Genomic DNA, 19,487 nt, shown 5'->3' with positions numbered 1-19,487 from the left:
TGTGTGCACCAAGAGTTAAAAGCATTTTAAAGCACTTTGAAAAGGACTAGTAAGTCATTCTTTCATGTTTAAAAAAGTAACTGACATAATATAAATGGAAATCAATTCTTTTTTTTTTTTTAATTTCCATAATGTATTTTTATATTCCATTTCCAATTTATGTATTTTTTGTGGGTTGTTTCTGTGTTGGCTATTAAAAGTCATTGAGCTTTGAAAGGGTAATTAATTTACTTCAGCAGCAAATGTAGATTCAGTAACAGTACTTCATTATTCATAGAGGGGAACTAGAGCATGGAGCAGTTTGTCAATTTTAAAATGTTTTTCTCAGTACAGTGTTTCTTCAAAGGGCAAAGTAATGAATCATAAATTAACAAACATCAGGTTGACTAATTTTTTTTCTTTTCCTCTTTGTGTCTCCTTTTCTCTTGCACAATATACTCAGATTGGTTCTCTCCTCTGTTTCGGACTACTTTGCGGCAATGTTCACTAATGACGTAAGGGAAGCAAGACAGGAAGAAATCAAGATGGAAGGTGTGGAGCCGAATGCATTGTGGGCTCTGGTTCAGTATGCATATACAGGTAATCGGAATGAAAATGGGAATTTCATCTGAAGAATTGTCCTCCTTTGAGCATTATATTCCATTACTAGATTTCAAATGCTCTTTAGAAATTATTATTCACACTGTTTAATTCCTCATAAATAAATAAGAAGAAATCATCATTGCCATTACCTGAGGCGACCTGATAGGATGTAGTTTCTCTGATAATACCATACTCAGTTAGTTAACAAACCATGTTAATGATTTTGAATATTTTAAATGTATCATGACTGACAAAAAAAGGAATCTTATTAGGATTCCCTTTCCTTACATCATTATAGGTACTAATTTTGAAAAGCTGGTTATCTGTTGCTGGGCGTGATGTTTGCTAAGCCTTATATTGTCATATAATCTGTAAATAATTCTGTTGCCTCTGAGTTTTAGGGAATTGAACAAATGATAAGAGAAAACTAATGTGATCTCCTTTTTAATGTTACTAGGTCGCCTTGAATTAAAAGAAGATAACATTGAATGCCTGTTGTCTACAGCTTGCCTTCTTCAGCTCTCTCAGGTTGTAGAAGCATGCTGTAAATTCCTAATGAAGCAGCTTCATCCATCCAATTGCCTTGGAATCCGATCTTTTGCTGATGCGCAGGGTTGCACTGACTTGCACAAGGTGGCTCACAATTACACTATGGTATGTTGTTATTTAAGTATCATTTGCTTTATTTAGTAAGGAAAATACAGAATGTTTTCCTGAATGAAATACTAATGTTTTTCCCCCAGAAAGCCTTGATCACTTTCCAAGCAAGAATGCACATATGTCCCCATAGTGAGGAATGACAAAATAACTATAAAGTTGCTGGTTTAGAGTTGGAAGGAAATAGGCAAGCATTAATGGTTCCCTGTAACAGTAAAGGGATTGAGTGATATGCATTTAATAAAATCATTCAAAAACTTGTTCTTATTTCTGTCAAGTCAAAAACTACAAACTTGACAGTGGGCAAGCTGCCATCACCTAGTCCAAAATAACACATTACTAAATGAAACTGTAGAACTGTAGTAAGCTGGAGTAACCAGGTTCTAAGTTATACTTGCGGTATGAATGTGGGCATTCATCAATATAGAGTCTGCAGTATCCTTAATTTCTTAGTAATGGGATGTCAGGATGGTATCAAACAATTTAATCCTAGGCTAGGCAATATGTGACTAAATACAAATTTGCCAATGATATTTTGAGAGTTAATTTATAGAAAGACTGACCTGCCAACTTAATTAAACTTCATCTTCTTAATAGTCATCCTTTTATTTTAATGTAAAATGTTCTTTTGCTTCTCACGAGCATATTTTAGTAATGTTATCAGCAACAGGAGGCAGGAGAATTATCTCTGAGGCGTCAGTTCATCTGTTCTTTGCAGTTTTGTGAGGCATTTTTCTCTCTACTTGATGAAATTTTGCCTATGTAAGCTCTTGGGACCTGAATGAGGGCGTGTAGATACTGCATAAGAGATGTGGGAATGAAGACAGTACTTAATTTGCTTGTGTGGCATAGCATTGCATTACTGTTACACTATTGGCTTAGATCCAAGAGGTGTCATTTCTGTCTTGTAATTAGTATTAGAAATCCATGGCTTTTCCTCTTGCCGCCTTAGTTTTTGTTGGTTTAAAAACTTTATTGTAAATTATTTCTTCTTGGCTTAAAGTAGTTTAGTATGTATAAGTTTAATAGCTCTTTTTTTTTTTATATGATACACTGTTGTTAGTGAGTGGATCTCTGATGTATTTAAAATCATATGTATGCTGAAATTTACCAAAACAGGTCAATAAATAGTGTGCAGATTGTAACTTACATGTTTCTATTCTTGATCTTCATTATTGCTCAAACAAAAACAAGGAGACTGCAATTAGGTAGACAGATGAAACAGTAAAGATAAATGTTGCTTATGCCTTTGAGGAGTATTAGAATTAAAGTTGAGCAAGACAGCGATACAAAAAGTACACAAAAAGAGAACCTCCTTCCTCTGACCTATTTGTTCTTTTTCAGAATAAGTGTATATTTTGGTCTGTGCTATTGTCATGTCCCTTGTAAGTGGACAGCCAAGATCAGAATGGTAATAAATGTTAGACCAGTGCATCTTTAAAGATGAATGTTAGGGATTATAGGCTTACTATTTTGACTGGCAATTCGTGACTTGCAGTGGAAAGGGGCTGTGAACTTTCTAAAAGCCGTTCTTTTACAGCATCTATCTTTTTTTTTGTTCAGACCACAGGAAAATAGTTGTATACCTTTTGGCCATTGTTTGCGTCAGTGGCAAAGTTGCTTTTAAGGCTTTGACATGGATGAAATTTAAATTAGGTGGATTTTAAAAAAGCTATTTTCAAAACTAATTAGTTGTGCTAGATGGATTCTTCCCAAGGCCTCTTTTAATGTTGTTTAGTTCCAACAGAGACATGAAATTGAATTTTAGTAATAATGAGTAATAGAGAAGCAGCTTCTTTAGTTTGAAATGAATGTTGCTATGGAAACTGCATAGAAATGTATAGTCCAATTGAATCTTCAATTAAAATAAATCCCCAAGTAATTTCATTTGTTTAAAAGCTGTTTGAAAAAGGAAAATGTTCAACAGTAGTAAGTGCTAGCCACTTGATGCTCTTTCCATTAGGAAGTATTAGAGCATAAAGGTTAAGCGCACCTGTAGTACCTGGAAATTCTGTTTGTTAAAACAATGAACTATTTTTATGCTGCAGTGGGCAGCATAGAACAATGGAGGATTATACTGAGTATGGTATATACTTCTGGCTTTTCCGTGTAATTTTGGTTCTTTTAAAGCACTTGAAGTAGAAGGTAATGAATAGTATAAAATACTTAAAATTTAATTTATATACATTACTTTCTATGAGTTTTCCTTTGACAGAAAAAAAACAGATTGCCATATAGCTGCTTTTCTGCAATTAAAACAACTTCTTAGTTTTAAAGGTTTATATGACACATGCTACAATTTGATAATCATCTTACATGCTACATTAAAATAGTTCTTTACATGAAGACTAGAAATTCAGATTAATTGAGCATTTGGTTAAACTGAAGGACCAATCAGTAAGTTATCCCAGTAGGCCTACCTCTGCTAATAGACCTGCTCTGTCTAAATAATGTTCATTAGTGTCATTGGAAAGCATTAGCATGATTTTATGGCATGATTTTAATCACATAGTACAGTGTGATTTAAAAAAAAAAATTATTTGAATGCTGCGCTTCATATTAAAGATGTAAGTGTATGTTATGCTAAAACGACTTAAGTGTTGCATTACTTTATTGCTTACTGTGTTGACAGTTGATAAGTTGTTTTTTCAGAGGAGAATAATTTTTAAGGTTATCATCAAAACAGGTCAATTTTTGACATGGCAAACTAAAGCTTGAAAAATCCTCAGGATGCATGAAGTGAAACATGAAATAAACTGAAGTGATCAGTAGTGGATTTAATGCTGCATAAAGAGCAGCTCTGACTCTTATGCATCAGGGTTTTAAAGTACAGTTGACAGAATCATGAGATGTGTCTGGGTAAAGGTATCTTTTGTACAAAGGTTATCCTGTTTTGCTGTAGTTTATATATAGTAATGGGGTCATACAGTTATAAATTTAGGAATTTTATTAGGCTGGCTAGTAATGTATCTGTTCAATTCGTAAAGCCTTTTTGCACAAGATGCTTTCTGTGCATTTTTCTTGCTGTCTTCACAAAGTCAAAAGAAACACCCCTTTTGTCATCTTGTTTGTTTGAAACAGTTGATAGCATACCTTGAATGAAAACCGATAGCTCCTCTTCCACAAAAAAAGCAAACCAAAGGGAAGTTAATACTTTCAGATGAGGAAAAGCTAGCCTGTGTTATTTCCAGAACATGAAGTATCTATGGTGAGTAGTGAGGTGTTCTTAGGTGTCAGTAGCTTCTTTAATAGCTACATTTTAACTTTCTTAATTGCAACCAAAAAAGAAAAAGCAGACATTCTAAACATTATACATGATAGTGCCTGAGTCAACCCCTGTGTAGATAACTTTATAATCTTTGTTGCTCAGCTTCCCATGCTTAAAGCAGAGTGAAAAGCCACTTTGATTTTCATCAGAAGTCTTTGGAAGTACACGAGCAGTGATAATGCTACAAGATTCAAAAAAAGCTAATCTTGGAGTTTGCATGATTTCTGAGCACAGCCAATGGCTGTTTATAGGAAGAAAAACTTAGAGGACATTGTCCCGCATGACATCCTTGTCTCTAAATTGGAGAGACATGGATTTGATGGATGGACCACTCAGTGGATAAGGCATTGGATGGTGATACTTAAAAGAGTTACTGTCAATGGCTCGATGTCTGAGTGGAGTGACAAGTGGCATTCCTCAGGGGTCAGTATTGGGACTTTTTAACATCTTTGTCGGCGACAGGGACAGTGGGATTGAGTGCAACCTCAGTAAGTTTGCTGATGACACCAAGCTGTGTGGTGCAGTCAACAATGCAGGAGGGAAGGGATGCCATCCAGAGGGACCTTGACAGGCTTGAGAGGTGGGCCCGTGTGAACTTCATGCAGTTCAACAAGGCCAAGTGCAAGGTCCTGCACATGGGTCGGGCAATCCCAAGCACAAATACAGGCTGGGCAATGAGTGGATTAAGGAGAAGGACTTGGGGGTGTTAGCTGATGAGAAGCTCAACATGACCCGGCAATGTGCGTTTGCAGCCCAGAAAGGCAACTGTATCCTGGGCTGCATCAAAAGAAGTGTGGCCAGCAGGTCAAGGGAGGTGATTCTGCCCCTCTGCTCTGCTCTGGTGAGACCCCACCTGGAGTACTGCATCCAGCTCTGGGGTCCCAGCAGAAGACAGACATGGACCTGTTAGAGTGGGCCCAGAGGAGGGCCACGAAAATGATCGGAGGGCTGGAACACCTCTCCTATGAGGAAAGGCTGAGAGAGTTGGGGTTGTTCAGCCTGGAGAAGAGAAGGCTCCAGGGAGACCTTATTGCAGCCTTTCAGTACTTAAAGGGGGGTCCTAAGAAAGATAGGGACAGACTTTTTAGTAGGGCCTGTAGCGATAGGACAAGGGGTAACAGTTTTAAACTGAAAGAGGGTAGATTTAGATTGGACATAAGGAAGGAATACTCTGTGATGAGGGTGATGAGACGCTGGAACAGGTTGCCCAGAGAAGTTGTGGATGCCCTATCCCTGGAAGTGTTCAAGGTCAGGAACTTGGATGGGGCTTTGAGCAACCTGGTCTAGTGGAAGGTGTCCCTGCCCATAGCAGGGGAGTTGGAACTAGGTGATCTTTAAGGTCCCTTCAAACCCAAACCATTCTGTGATTCTACAGAGTGACAGGTTGAGGCCAAGCATAGAAGCTAGGAATTTTGCAGAAAAACAGATGTGGGACACTTAGACTTGCTTTGTCCTGCAAGGCAGGTGTTGGGTAACAAAAAAATCATTGCATTATGGAGTTTATGATTTGGGAGGAAGAATCAAAGAGGCATAATTTGTCTTTTTTCTTCCAACAGCCAGAACAGTTTGTTCTTTTGGTAGGGAGGAATATGAAAAGGGGAGAGATTTCAGTATTTTTTCCTCCACAAAGGGCCAGACCCAAAGACTGTCTTAGTGCCTAAAATAAGGATTTTATATTCTTGCACCTGAAATTGCAGTCCAAAATATCCTGCTCAGTAATCAACTAACTTGGAAAATACTCATTTACTTTTTTTCACTGGTGAAAACCCAAGATAATTCTGCCTTTCAAGTTTCCGAAGTTCTGCCTAGCACAATAGCTCAGTACTGCCTTGGCAAGACTAAATAGGTTTCTGCATAGTGCCCAGCCTCTTTTGGAATCCAGAAACTATGCAGAGGAGTCAAGCTACAATAGTTGTACTCTAAACAAACCCTGGCACCAAAAGCATTAGGTTGGTTTATCGCTTAATGCAGCAAAGCTGACTAAAAGTAAAGTAGCAGCTATCTGACATCTATCTGACTATTAATACCAGGAGGTCAGATAGCTCAGTTCTTAGTGAATTCATACCTCAGTTGACCAGCTGACTGAAGCAGCCAGTAGACAAAATTGCATTCCCTGTTCTCATTCAGATCCTGTGAGTCAAGCACCTCTTGCTTTTTGGCTGCTGAGGTTCAGAGTTTAAACAGAGCCCTGTGGTTAGAGCTGCCTGTTGGGCCACTTCAGTGTACTGTTCTTCTCAGCCTGCAGGTGTTCTGATCAAGGTTCTAATCCTTCTGACACAGTGTAGAGGGAGACTTAACCATCTCACTGGATCCCACTGTGGGGATTAAGTAGCACTTAGAAATAAGCATCATGATGTCTTATCTTTTATGTCCTCCTAATATTTTTTTGCTTTGTATCAACTCCAAGGCAGGCCTGTGGTTAAGAATATCAGTATTATTCACTCTGCAGTTGCTGACAGGTGAATTTAAGGTTATGATGTGAACGACCAATTCACAGCATTGAGCACAGGGACTGTGTGTCCCTGTTTTAGCTAATACCTAAACCTCAGGCTACTCAGTTGATAAAGCTTCCAAGCTCTTTGAGGAGCTAATTTTGGGGGTGGGAAATTATTTTTTTACTTTCAGGACCAGAAAGCAAGGGACTGAAACTGCAGACTGTTTGTTCTCTGAAATATCCTGTTCTTCCACAGAGAGTTCCCATAAGAAGAAGGAAAGAAAAGGCTAATGAGGAGGTTAAGAATGCTAGGAGATACACTGGCTCCTCCTTTTTGTCTTCAGAATCTCTGTCTGTAGAGGAAGAGGAATTGTCAGATTCTGATTATAAAAAACCCCAGACGTAGGCCAAAGAGTGGCTGTATTCCCAGTGGAATGCTTTGATACTATGCTCAAAAGGAGTCCCTGCTTTAAAAATAGAATGGGAGCAAGAGGAAGTTGAACTTGTTCCCATCAGAAAGCCATTGTCTGCAAGCAACAAGAAGGAAAATCAGGCTTTTTACACACAACAGCTGTTGAAGTGATGAAATACAGTTGGAAAAAAGCTTTCCAAAGAGGATCCCTGACTGACTTACGCAAGACCAGCTTGTCGTTGCCTTCAGAGACAAAGGAAACTTTCCATGCAGGTGCTTTCCCCTTGCTCTTCCTGTGATCCGGATAGACAATATGGAAAGTTTAAGGTAGTAAGTGTTGGCTTTTCTCTTTGTCAGTGCTCACTGCCTGTTTATTCAGCAAAACTAAAAGCACAGCTCCAGCTTGCATACTCTCTAGGACAGAGAATCAACCAAGAAACAGCAGTGGAAAAAATGAACACAGTGGAATTTTGTGAACTGCATGTTTAAACTCTGGAAATAATTTTGATGGTTTCTCAGCTTCAATTTTACTCCCAAGCATTTGATATCAGAGTAAAATAAATAACAGTGCATGTGTAGCGTTACTGAATATTGGTATGGTCCTTTCACTGTTTTTAATTCCTGTATTTGCTCATTTTCCTAACTTTCATTTTGTAATACAGGGAGTTAAACGAAATAAAGAGGAAAAGACAGTTCTATCTACCTTCTAATCTACTACAGTTTTCACTTGGAAGCACTACTTTTGTGTAGCCAATTGGATCTCTCTAGTAGGAAAGCTTTTCAGATATTAAATGTAAAATTTTCCTTTCCAAATTCTATCCAGGAAGGAATACAGTTAACAGATAACACTTTCAATTCTTTTCCTGATCTCAACTCCAGAGTTACCTATGGAGTGGAGTCACTTTGATCCTTCCCCTTAGGCATCTTGTAGCTATTTTACGTATGTGTGGCTTTCATGTGAGGTGGACTGGTTTACTCCTTATTAGTTTTTTCCTCTTTGCTCAGCATTCTTTAATTAGTTAATATTTTTGGAGTACTGAGGTTTGAAATGATTAGACTAAGCAATAAAAAGGAAGAAGTGTTACCTTTCTTGCTTTGTTGTCATGATGTCCTTTGCACATGCCATGCCAAACTGTACTGTGTGTTTTTGTTGCCATTTTATATGCTAAATTTGTACCTGTTTTGCAGTGCAGGTCCTGCTTCTGCTCCCAAGTTTCTCCCTGTTTTTTTGACCTAAAAATCCTATATTTTTTTTTCCAACATGTATATGCTTCTAATCCAGAGTTTTTTCATTAATGTGCAATTCTTTCTTTTTAAATTATTAAACAAGATATTAAGTAAGGCTAATTTTGATATTAGGCTCAGTTAGACTTCCCTGTCTGTAGATCTAATGCACTTTATCCTCCAGATGTTTTGGAGGTACATGTGATGGCAGAGCAAAACCACCATCCTGTTGGCTAGCTGTGTAGCAATCAACAGTGTGTTTACTAAATTGATTGTGATACTGTTCTATTGTCATTAAGTTACTCTCAGTTTGGAGTATGAGGTTAACTGGGTTTTGAGCTACCAAAATATAAGAATATGTTGTGATTCATAGACTGCTTTTACTTTTCTTTCCTTTGCTGCCTTGTAAACATGTAAATGGGGAGAGAGGATAGATGTGATCTCACCCTTTTACATTACATTCAGTTTTCTCACTGTAAGTTCATAGTGCTGATTGTGTTTCTACATACTTTTCTGCTGTTTCTAAGTTCATGAGAATCCTTACAGAATATTCTGCAAGTCCTAGTGTTATGAGGTAGTAGGATATCAATATTGGAAATGTTACATATTGTGACATTCCTATTTTGAAGTAAGGATTTGTTGCTGAAAATGACAGGATGAAAGTTAGGAAATTGAATCCTATCAAAGTAAATATTGTTAATAAAGCAAGGTGTGTACAATATTGTGGATTCTTTGTATGTTTTGCTCCCCAGTCAATCAGATCAGCTGTGTAAAACCTATAAAATAGTAAAATAAACTTAAAATAATCCACTTAAAATCAACAATAAACTTGTTAGTGTTGTTTATTTCCTCTGAAAACTTAAGGCCATAGTTTAATCTGGCAGTAATGAAAACAGTTAGATGCGCCCAGTAGCTGTAGCATGTTGCGCTCTCTGCTTGACAAAGCATCTTACATTGTGTTCTACATTGTCAACAGGAACAAACTGCACCTTTTTTTTTTTTTTTAACTATACTTCAGAAAGTATTTCTTCAATTTGCAGTGCCAAGATAGTAACCCCCACAACCCATTGCTCATTTCTGTCCATACACTTCCCCCTCAGTTGTTTCAGCACATTTGTGTGTGGGACTGAATGATACAGTTGGGGAAATGATCAGGGTCAAAATAACTCAGTACATTTTTATTTTACTTTTTTTTTTTTCCTCCCAAGTCAGTTCTTCTGTGGTATTTACTGGCACAACTGAGAGATGGGATGAAGGGAAGGAAAAGAGGGGAAGACATAGTAGGAGTCCATAAAATGTCTTCAAAGTATGATGTCACCTGTATTAAAAATACTTTTCTTTTTCAGGAAAACTTCATGGAAGTAATTAGAAACCAGGAATTTCTATTATTGCCAGCCACTGAAATTGCAAAGCTTTTAGCAAGTGATGACATGAATATTCCTAATGAAGAAACTATACTGAATGCACTACTTACGTGGGTTCGACATGATTTGGAACAGAGAAGGAAAGATCTCAGTAAACTCCTGGCTTACATTAGACTGCCTCTGCTTGCTCCACAAGTAAATTGTTCAGTTCCTCTCTAGTTTATACCATGGTTACAGTGGGCGTAATATCTACAGCATCGATATATTGATAGTGACAAATCCTAAAAGCTTCAGGATTCTTAATGATTTGGATTCTTAGAGCTGCAAATAAAGACTTAGCATGTTGTATAGGCATGATAGTTTGTGTCTGTTTGTGAACTGCAGCATATTCTGATCTTAATCTGAGATCAGTCAGAACACAAGAAGGGGTAGAGCTGCTAGGAAAAAATCACTTCTGTTACCTAGAAAAATGCTTATCAAGGATATGTTTGTCACTAGAAGGTGTGTCCTTTTTAAATTTCTTCTTTATGGAACTTGCACAGTTTATTTGGATCATTACATTTCCTTCATATAATTATAGCTATCCTTGAGATTTAGGAAGTACAATTTGAATAAATTATTTGGAGTGATTTTTCTTCTATTAACTCTTGGTAAACCATCTTTGGGTACTTTTTTTTTTTACCAATCAATACTTTTTCTCCTTCTTGGACATTTACACACAATGTTGAGGAAGACTTGAGCTCAGTTTGTTCAAACTGTTGTGAATTCCAGTTTTCCTAGTCTTGTAGGAATGACCACTTTTGTTAGTGTCATGTGTAGCATTGTTTTAATTATCTGATAGCATGCATTTAAACTAGGTTTGATTTTCCACCCTGCCCCTTCCCCTTTTGTGCTGGCCTTCCTTGCTGAACCTTCATTAGTAATATTTAACACTTACTATACAGTCAAAGGATTTTGCTTTACAGTTTTCAGTTTGTTTAATGAGAATTATCTCTATTAAATGAAGAAAACAGGATTTTTATGGAACCCGAGTAATAAGTAGAATTCACTAACAGAACAAAAACCGAGTTCCATTCATTCATAGTGATAAATCACATACACAGCATTCTGTGTATTACTCTAATCTGGTATCCTCTTGCTGGATAGTAAGATTCACTAGCAAGCATTTTAGTGTTAATATTTCCATACTGATTATTATATATGTGAAATGGCAGGATTTTCTCAGTTGTGGCCTTGACTTTGTAATTCACTTTTTCTAGAAACATAATACAATGTAAGCCAGTTGACCTGGAGAAAATAATTCTTTCATTGAGTGTTTAATTAATTGCTAACTAAGTAACCACTGCTGTTTTCCTTAATTGACTGTAATTGAAACATCTTTAGAAACTGAAAGTACAGAATTTATCCCAGAAAATATGTACCAAAATCAAATTATGTCCACTCGGTAACTGATTAGGAAAATAGCAGCATGAAACACAAAAGCAATATCATATTTCATTTATTATTTTTACCTTTAAATTTTCATGTCTTCTCCATAGATATATTTCAACTACAATATTTTTCTTCAACAAATTAAAGTGTTAAAGCTGTGATTTTAATATGGCGACAATTAGTGCATTGAGTAAATTGGTTTGAAGTGCCCAGAACAGTCTTACTGTTTTCAGAATCATGTTTTGCTTCATGATCACATGGCATTAGGCAATCTGACAGCAAACATAACCTAATGAAAAGGTTTCCAATTTTACGGTTGAAGGGTTAAAGCTATTTGAAAGAAATGAAATTAGAAAATTGAACAACTTACTGAAATCAATAACGTTGCAAGCAGAGATGCAAAGAATATTAGGTTCATACACTTTAAAAAAAAAAAAACAACTTGGGAAATACTGTGAAACTGTAGCACTGGAAGAAAAAATTCTAATGAATTGTCAATTTTATTGGTTGTGTTTTTATGCATCTCTTTGTACATAGCATTCTGTCATCTCTTTGGTTAATGCAAGCAGTGTCCTAAATATTTGTAAGTCTCTTTTTGCTCTTACAAAGGCTAAAGATGAATATTTGTCAGCTTCTTAAGCTGTAAGGTGGGAAGTATTCTATCTCTGATAAATTAACGAAAAAGATGATTAAGCAATTTCTGAGTTATAAGATGGTTCAGCTTCCTTTTAGACAGAATTCTTCGTACTTAAGTATCTGCGCTACCCTTCTCTTCATCAGGTTTCCAATGTCTATAATTTCATGCTAACACATCATTTGTAACTGCTCAGTTATAAATGCTTGTAGTACAAGGAGCTATGCAAATAATAAAACTTGGAAAAAATTGGTTTTCATTTAAGTAAGCCCATTCCAAGTTCTTTGAGTGAAGAATATTTACAGAAAATTGTAATACAGTAGATTTAGTTTCAAGAGCCTGCAGGTTTTTTGAGTACTAAACCAATCTTAGATGGTATTTCTTTTTAACTGAGATTAAGTTGCTTTCAGAGATTGAGACTCTGCTATGAGAAAAATCCAGGTTGGGCGAGTTAGAAACTGGAGAAAATGTAGGTCACATCTTGTTGCAAAACTCATATATACACACATGGTGTTGCTTCCAATATTAAATGTTGCTTGTCTATCAGAAAAGTATATTGGAGCTCTGAACTGGTCATGTTGTGTACAAGCCTTAATTTTCATGCATGCAACTATGACAACGTCCAATTTAGGACAGTAGTAATTAATTGATTTTTTTAATTATTTTTTATTATTTTTTTTAACTGTGTGCAATTTTATAGCGTTGCATGCTGGCAGTTAAAAGACGGCCTTTAGTTTACTATTTTATAATCAGAAAGTGTCCCTGTGAAGTGATACAAATGGTAAGTGGTGCTCTGAGTCACGAGAAGAAACAATGGGAAGTCCTGAAAGTAAAGAATGAAAATTAAGTTACCTCTGCTAATTTACATGAGAATGTTTTAATTTGCTATTTTAAATATAATCAGAACATCAGCCAATTACAGAAATACTGCAAAAGTCAGGCTCAGTTTTCTGAATAGTTGCTGGTGAAGAGCTTTGAAAGTTTTTGGGTTTTTTTGGGGGGGGGGTTGGTTTTTTTTTAATTCTCTCTGTATGTTAATTATGTTTTCTGTCATAGTTTCTGTTGGTTGGCCTGATACAGAGATGTTCAGGCTTAGCAGCCTGTACTTAACCTGTGTTTCTTCTGGAACCGTAGATGTCATATTTGCCACTTTGCAGTCCTAAGGCAGCTCTAAGCCAGGGAGATGCACACCATATTATGCACAACTATTTTATAATGAGTCCCTTTAGTACTCCTGATTACTAATTTCACAGCCATTTTGTACCTGTTATTGGTTGGCTGTCAACAGCTCAACAATGATATCTCATTCTGGTTTCTGGACTTACATTTCTAATACTCACAAAGTGTTTGGATTTTGTGATTGCAGTTCAGAGGCATTTGCCTTTTTCTCATTGTTCTGACAGCTGTCCAGATTCCAATGGGGCACTTCACTTGCTTTTTTTTCTCTGTTACTCAGGCTATGTCTTGCAGCTCAGAAAAATGCCAGTTGTCTAGACTTCTAATAATTATAGTTGGGACACTCAACCTACTAATGTATTTTTCCTGCAGTCTGACAAACGTGGAGTACAAAAGACTCCAGAATCTTTAAACTTAACTTTTATTAGTAGTCTTTATTTAACTTGATATTATTTAAGTCATATTTAAAATTTAACACTTGTCAAATTTTGCTTGCATCCTTGATCTTAAATTTTTTAACAAAGTATTAATTGATATACTGTGATCGGGGTCACTGTCAGAGTGAGGAGTAGAATATGTATTAAAATATTCAGCCTGTGCCTGAAATAGCTTTTCCAGACCTCTGGGTTGAGTGGATTTGGGAGTAAGAGCATGAGGTTAAACTGATTTACATACCCAGACCCTGATTCCATTTCCTTGAACATACCTGTAGTGGTGCTGGAACACCAGATTTTATTTTCTTCCTTTGGACCATTAAACTTAAATCATCCATTAAGATCAGATAGCCTTCCTGTTTTTTTGTACTTAATAGCTTAGCTTAAAATGTGAATGTTTTGTTTATTACAAGTTTATCTTTACCATAGTGTTCTTTATATGACCATTTTGAAAATACATAGATTTTAAATCAGGCAGTGGAAGCCTTGAGATAAAATGTTTTCTTGTAATCTTTGTTTTTATTCTTCATGTGGTTTATATCAATACAGCTTGTTTAACTTTTTTTCTTCTTCACAGTTTCTGGCAGATATGGAAAATAATGCACTCTTTAGGGATGACATTGAATGTCAAAAACTCATTATGGAAGCAATGAAGTACCATCTGTTGCCAGAGAGACGACCTATGTTGCAAAGTCCTCGCACCAAACCTAGAAAATCTACAGTGGGTGTGTTGTTTGCAGTTGGAGGAATGGATGCAACAAAAGGTATTGGCTTATATAATGATTAGTTGATGAGCTGTTTTGGTTCTTTTTAAAAGAAACGTTTGGTAGATGTTTTTACAACATGTTAATTCTAGAATTCAAAGATTCTGCAGTATAGAACATGAAACGTCTTAAATGTACACAGTTTATTAGGTTAAAAAAAAACTATGTAGCTTTGATAATACTGTAAACATTCTAGAAGCTAGAGTTGTTATTGATTTGAAATTATCAAGGGAATATCTGATTTCTGAAGTGAAATGTTGAACTGAGTGAAAACTAATCTTTACTTACTTGAGTGGAAAAGGAAGAAAATGACAGGAAGGGCACAAAGGTGACCTGCACATGCATTAAAAAAAAAAAAAAACCAACAACCCAAAAATATGCTTTTTGACTAATTGTTAAATGGTTATGTTAGACTTACTTGGATTTCCTTTTTTATAGACACTTCTATACTGTTTAATGGTTGTTAGAAGGAATCTGGCAAGTTAGGAAAGTTATGGCAGAGAAAGTGTTTTCTTTTACTTGTTGTTTTAAAGTTAGCACTTTTAGTACTTCATGTCACATAGCTTCAGATTTTTTTTCTAATATTACAAAACAGTTGATTTCAATATATAATTGCATTTCACAAGAGTTGTTTTATATTCCTAACATTTCTATTTCTAAAGGCTTGATTCTGCAAAGCAGTTAGAGATCCTGGTTTTTTGTCTTGAAAAGCACTGAGAAAGTCCATCTTTATAATGGTGCACTTAATTCCTGAGGAAGTCAAAAAAGACTATTTGTATGCATAGAATTAAAAACATGCTGCAGGATGTCATGCTGTCTTGTGGGATCAACATACTGCTGAAATAAAAACGCCTAATAATTCAGACTTTTTTTTTTTTTTATAACTTGCATATGTTGTCATTCAGGAGCTACAAGCATTGAAAAGTATGAACTTCGTACTAACATGTGGACTCCTGTTGCAAACATGAATGGACGAAGATTACAGTTTGGAGTTGCAGTCTTAGATGATAAATTGTATGTTGTTGGTGGCAGAGATGGACTGAAAACATTAAATACTGTGGAGTGCTACAACCCTAGAACAAAAACTTGGAGTGTAATGCCACCTATGTCCACTCATCGTCATGGTCTTGGTATGTAGTGTTCTGTGAAGGCTAAATGCATATTTTTAAAAGCTTACCTGTTTTAGGATAGGTCAAAAAACATTCAGAAATTAAGTTTAGGGGGGTGGAAACTTTGTTTTAATGCCAACTGCTTATTGAACGTCTTTTCTCCTTCAGACTATATCCAGCATTGGCTACCAAAAGGAATTTTCTTTTTATTTGTTTTTAAATATTTTGTTGTGCACCCTGGACTGTCACTAGGAAAATGTGATCTTTTTTCCCTTTTATCCAGAAATGATTGTTTTTCATATCTGTTTTTTTTAGGAGTAGCTGTATTGGAAGGTCCCATGTATGCTGTAGGAGGACATGATGGCTGGAGCTACCTGAATACAGTAGAAAGATGGGATCCACAGGCTCGTCAGTGGAACTTTGTAGCCAGTATGTCAACTCCAAGGAGCACTGTTGGTGTAGCAATATTAAATGGAAAGTATGTGAAGGCAACTTCTGTTTACTATCTCATTATTTTAATGTAATTACAGGACCATTCTAAATTACTATTAATAATTTATCTTGATAGATACCTGTTGATAGCTTTAAGAACAAAGTTTCTTCATTCACAGAAAAGATATTGTATTTGGTCAAGCAAGTTTCCCCACAGCATCACAGTGTCCCTCAGTATCGCTTATGAGACACCATCTCTATGGCCTAATAAGTAGTTACCATCTCTGTAATACAGAAAGGAGCAAATTGTTCTCTTTCACTGAGACTCCAGTGATTTCCTCTTACTGTGATAGTTTGAACAATCAACTTCCAAAATTACTGTGAAGTCATGGAGGAGTACTCATGTTATACTGCATTAACTCAGAACAGTAAGCTCTGGCAGAATGAATCTAATCTGGAGTGATATCTGAAATTTCTACCGTTGTTTTTCAGTGAAAATATGACTAATTCCTAATACAAAGCATATTCAGACAACTAGGTATTTTATGTTGCAGTCCCAGGAAATGGCTGGAAGTGACATCAAGTTGTTCCCTAATCCATTCTGCTACCCCAAACCTGAATCAATTATATCTAAAACACTCATAGCCAGAGTGATTTTGTTCTTAACTTCCAGTGGTAAAGTTTCTGTAACTTCCCTGAGGAGTCTGCTTAACTACTAATACATCTGTGAAGTTGTCCTCATGTGAAGTCTTAAATACTTGTTGCTGATTTATATTATTATTGTTTGCACTATCCAAAGTGAACATGGAAAATGCATCTTTTCTTTACTATTTGCAACAGCCTTTCATATTTAAAGACACATGTCCCCTCAGTATTCTGTCATCAGGACTGAATAACTCCAGCTCCTTCAGTCTTTATTTGTAGGCCACAATTCCTAGACTTTGAATGATTTTCATTGATTTCATTTGGACTAAGTGTAATTGTTCTATAGCATCCCCAAATACAAGTGGTACTTGAATCAAGCTGTTATAAAAATAAAGATCAGTTGGAATCACAGAATCACAGAATAATTTGGATTGGAAGGGACCTCTAGAGTCATCTGATCCAACACCAACTCAAAGCAAGGCAAACCTTAAAGCTGGATCTAGTTTCAAAGTTAACTGAAGTAGCTCAGGTCACATCTGAGTTTTTAATATCTCCAAGGATGAAGATTCAATAGCCTCTCTGGTCAACCTGTGCTGATGTTTGACCACCATTGTACTGAACATTTTTCTTCTAATATCCAGTTGAAATTTCCCATGTTTGAACTTGCCTCTTGTTCTTCCTTCTTTCACTGCATACCTCTTGAGAATTATCTGTCTTCTATATAACCTCCCATTAGGTGAAGACAGCAGTAGATGCCTCGTTAGCTGTCTCAAGAATTCTTAAGACTGCACAAAGACAGTGCTTTCGGCCTCTCCTCATATGTCATGTGTTCTAGCTCCCTCATCGTCTTAGTGACCATCAGCTGGACTTGCTCCAGTATGGCAAGATCTTCCTTGTACTGAGCGCCCAAAGCTGGACACAGTATCCAGAAGCAGTCTTGTAGGTACTGAATAAAAGGGATCAGCTGTCGTTACTTCAAGGGCATACTGCTGACTCGTTGTCTGCCAGGGCTTCAAAGTCTATTTTTCCAAAGCTGCCTCCTCTCCTGTCAGCTCCCAGCTTGTACTATTGCATGGTAATATGCCATCCCAGGTACAGAACTTTGCATTTGCCTTTGCTGAACTTCACGAGATGACAGTTAGCCCATTTTTCCAGCCTGTCTAGGTCTCTCTGAGTAGCAACCAAGCCCTCCAGCATATCAGCAGCTGCCCTTAATTTGATATTATCAGTAAACTTACTAAGGCTGATTTCCATTACATCTTTCAGATAATTAAAGAAGACATTGAGCAGTATCAGCCACAGTATCAGCCTGGGAGGAACATCACTAGTAACCAGCTGCCAGATGGACTTCATACTGCTGATCATAGCCCTTTGAGCCCAGTAGTCCTTCCAGTTTTCCGCCAGCCTTGTAGTGGGCTTATCCAAACCATGTTTTGCCAGGGTGGCTACAGGAATACCATAGTAGACAAATCTAACCTGATTTGCTGAGTAGTATTGTGGTTGTGGCAGAATATTTACATTATCTTGACCACAAATTTTCACTTCCTGCTTATGTACTATCTGACATATCTCCCTTGAGCTGTTTGAATGTTGTAATAATTGTAAGGTAGCGAAAACAAAGGGTGCTGTGAGATGTGAAACAAGTCCAGGAATGAGTGGAAATGCTCACTGGGTGCAGGAAGGAGGGAAGAACTTGGAACAACCAGCAAGCAGAGTGCCTTGGACTGCCTTGGAACTGCGGTCTCAGATGCCAAAGTTAGGTCTGAAGCTTCCTATATATTCTGCAGAGCATCCCAGGTGTGGTGAAAAGCACCAGAATTACAGCCTCACATTTCTCTATTATTATAGAACATTCCTTAGGCTCTTAATGTAGGCAGCAACACTAGATGCCTATAGCTAAAAAACTTAAAAGTGCATGCACCATTTCAGCTGTGGCAGCAGTAACTTCTGCACTTTCTAGTAATATCTATCTGTAACTCAATATATTTCAGACAATTTGCTCAAAACCTTCATACAGAGAAATTAATATATCTTTCTTCACATCCAAAATGTGAAATCACTGCATAAGTTATCAAAACTCTGTCATGTTTTGGTGGGAGGTAAGATGGGGGCCTTCATTTAAATACTATGTTGCGTAGAGGATTGATTTTTAGTCATGAACTTTTTGAAACTGCAACAGGATTTTTTAATATCCTTCAGTACATTCCTCACCTTAAACAAGTTGTGTTGTTAAACATGGGATCTTCCATGGAAATGTATTTTTTTTTAAAGGGTATTAAAATTATTGCTGAGGACTACTAGGTCAACAATATCTACAAGCTGTTTCTATTTAAGTTTTTTGGTCAGTATATATAAAAAACCAAACAGCAGTGTTTCCTAAACTGAGGATACCTTGAATAGTGCTTCACAGTAACTGTTGTAAATTGTTCACACTATCATCATATACAGTATCTAATGTTTATTTGATTATTTAACTGTACTATAATCTGCCTTAGGCTATGAAAGCATTTCATTAACAATGTTTCAGGTGCTCTTTCAAACTGGACTTCTGATGAGTTGCTTCCTTTTTAGAATGGCTTCCGAGTTCCTACCTTTCCACATAATAGTGCTAGGCATTTCTGCTTTTAAGCATAGATTGCTCATAAACTCTGTGCATAAACTCTTTATCAGGTTTGATTATTTGATTAAAGATTCATCAATGATGGAGTGCTCCTAAAACCAATCTTTTCCTTCTAGCCTTTCCAAAAAGTTGAAATCCTTTGTTAACACCAAATGCTAGAAACCTCTTTGTTAGAACCAAGCAAACTAGGCCACCTAGTGGGTGTGAGGGACTTAAGGTAGCGCTGTCGTTCGTAAACTGCAGCCCAGGTCCAGAAAAATCCTTGCGTGCCCAAGATGAGGCAGGGTAGTGTTGTTGCATG

General features: G+C 36.7%; 1 protein-coding gene across 9 annotated transcripts in view; it reads left to right on the top strand.

Moving 5' to 3' along the window:
• Window positions 1-19,487, top strand: part of KLHL5 (kelch like family member 5) — a 65,436-nt gene that overhangs the window by 39,640 nt on the left and 6,309 nt on the right. For 8 of the 9 annotated variants that reach the window (XM_069791681.1, XM_069791673.1, XM_069791663.1 and 5 more), the window contains 6 exons: window positions 443-579; window positions 1,040-1,236; window positions 9,924-10,136; window positions 14,194-14,380; window positions 15,286-15,510; window positions 15,805-15,967. In XM_069791681.1, coding sequence (XP_069647782.1) covers window positions 443-579; window positions 1,040-1,236; window positions 9,924-10,136; window positions 14,194-14,380; window positions 15,286-15,510; window positions 15,805-15,967 — 1,122 coding nt within the window. The remainder of the gene's footprint in view (window positions 1-442; window positions 580-1,039; window positions 1,237-9,923; window positions 10,137-14,193; window positions 14,381-15,285; window positions 15,511-15,804; window positions 15,968-19,487) is intronic. The other variant, XM_069791653.1, reaches the window with a different exon arrangement.

Source organism: Haliaeetus albicilla, chromosome 1 (genome assembly GCF_947461875.1).
Source record: "Haliaeetus albicilla chromosome 1, bHalAlb1.1, whole genome shotgun sequence".
Classification (NCBI taxonomy): Eukaryota; Metazoa; Chordata; class Aves; order Accipitriformes; family Accipitridae; genus Haliaeetus; species Haliaeetus albicilla.
The sequence above is the reverse complement of the archived record's forward strand: the minus strand, read 5'-3'. Positions and strand labels throughout refer to the sequence as shown.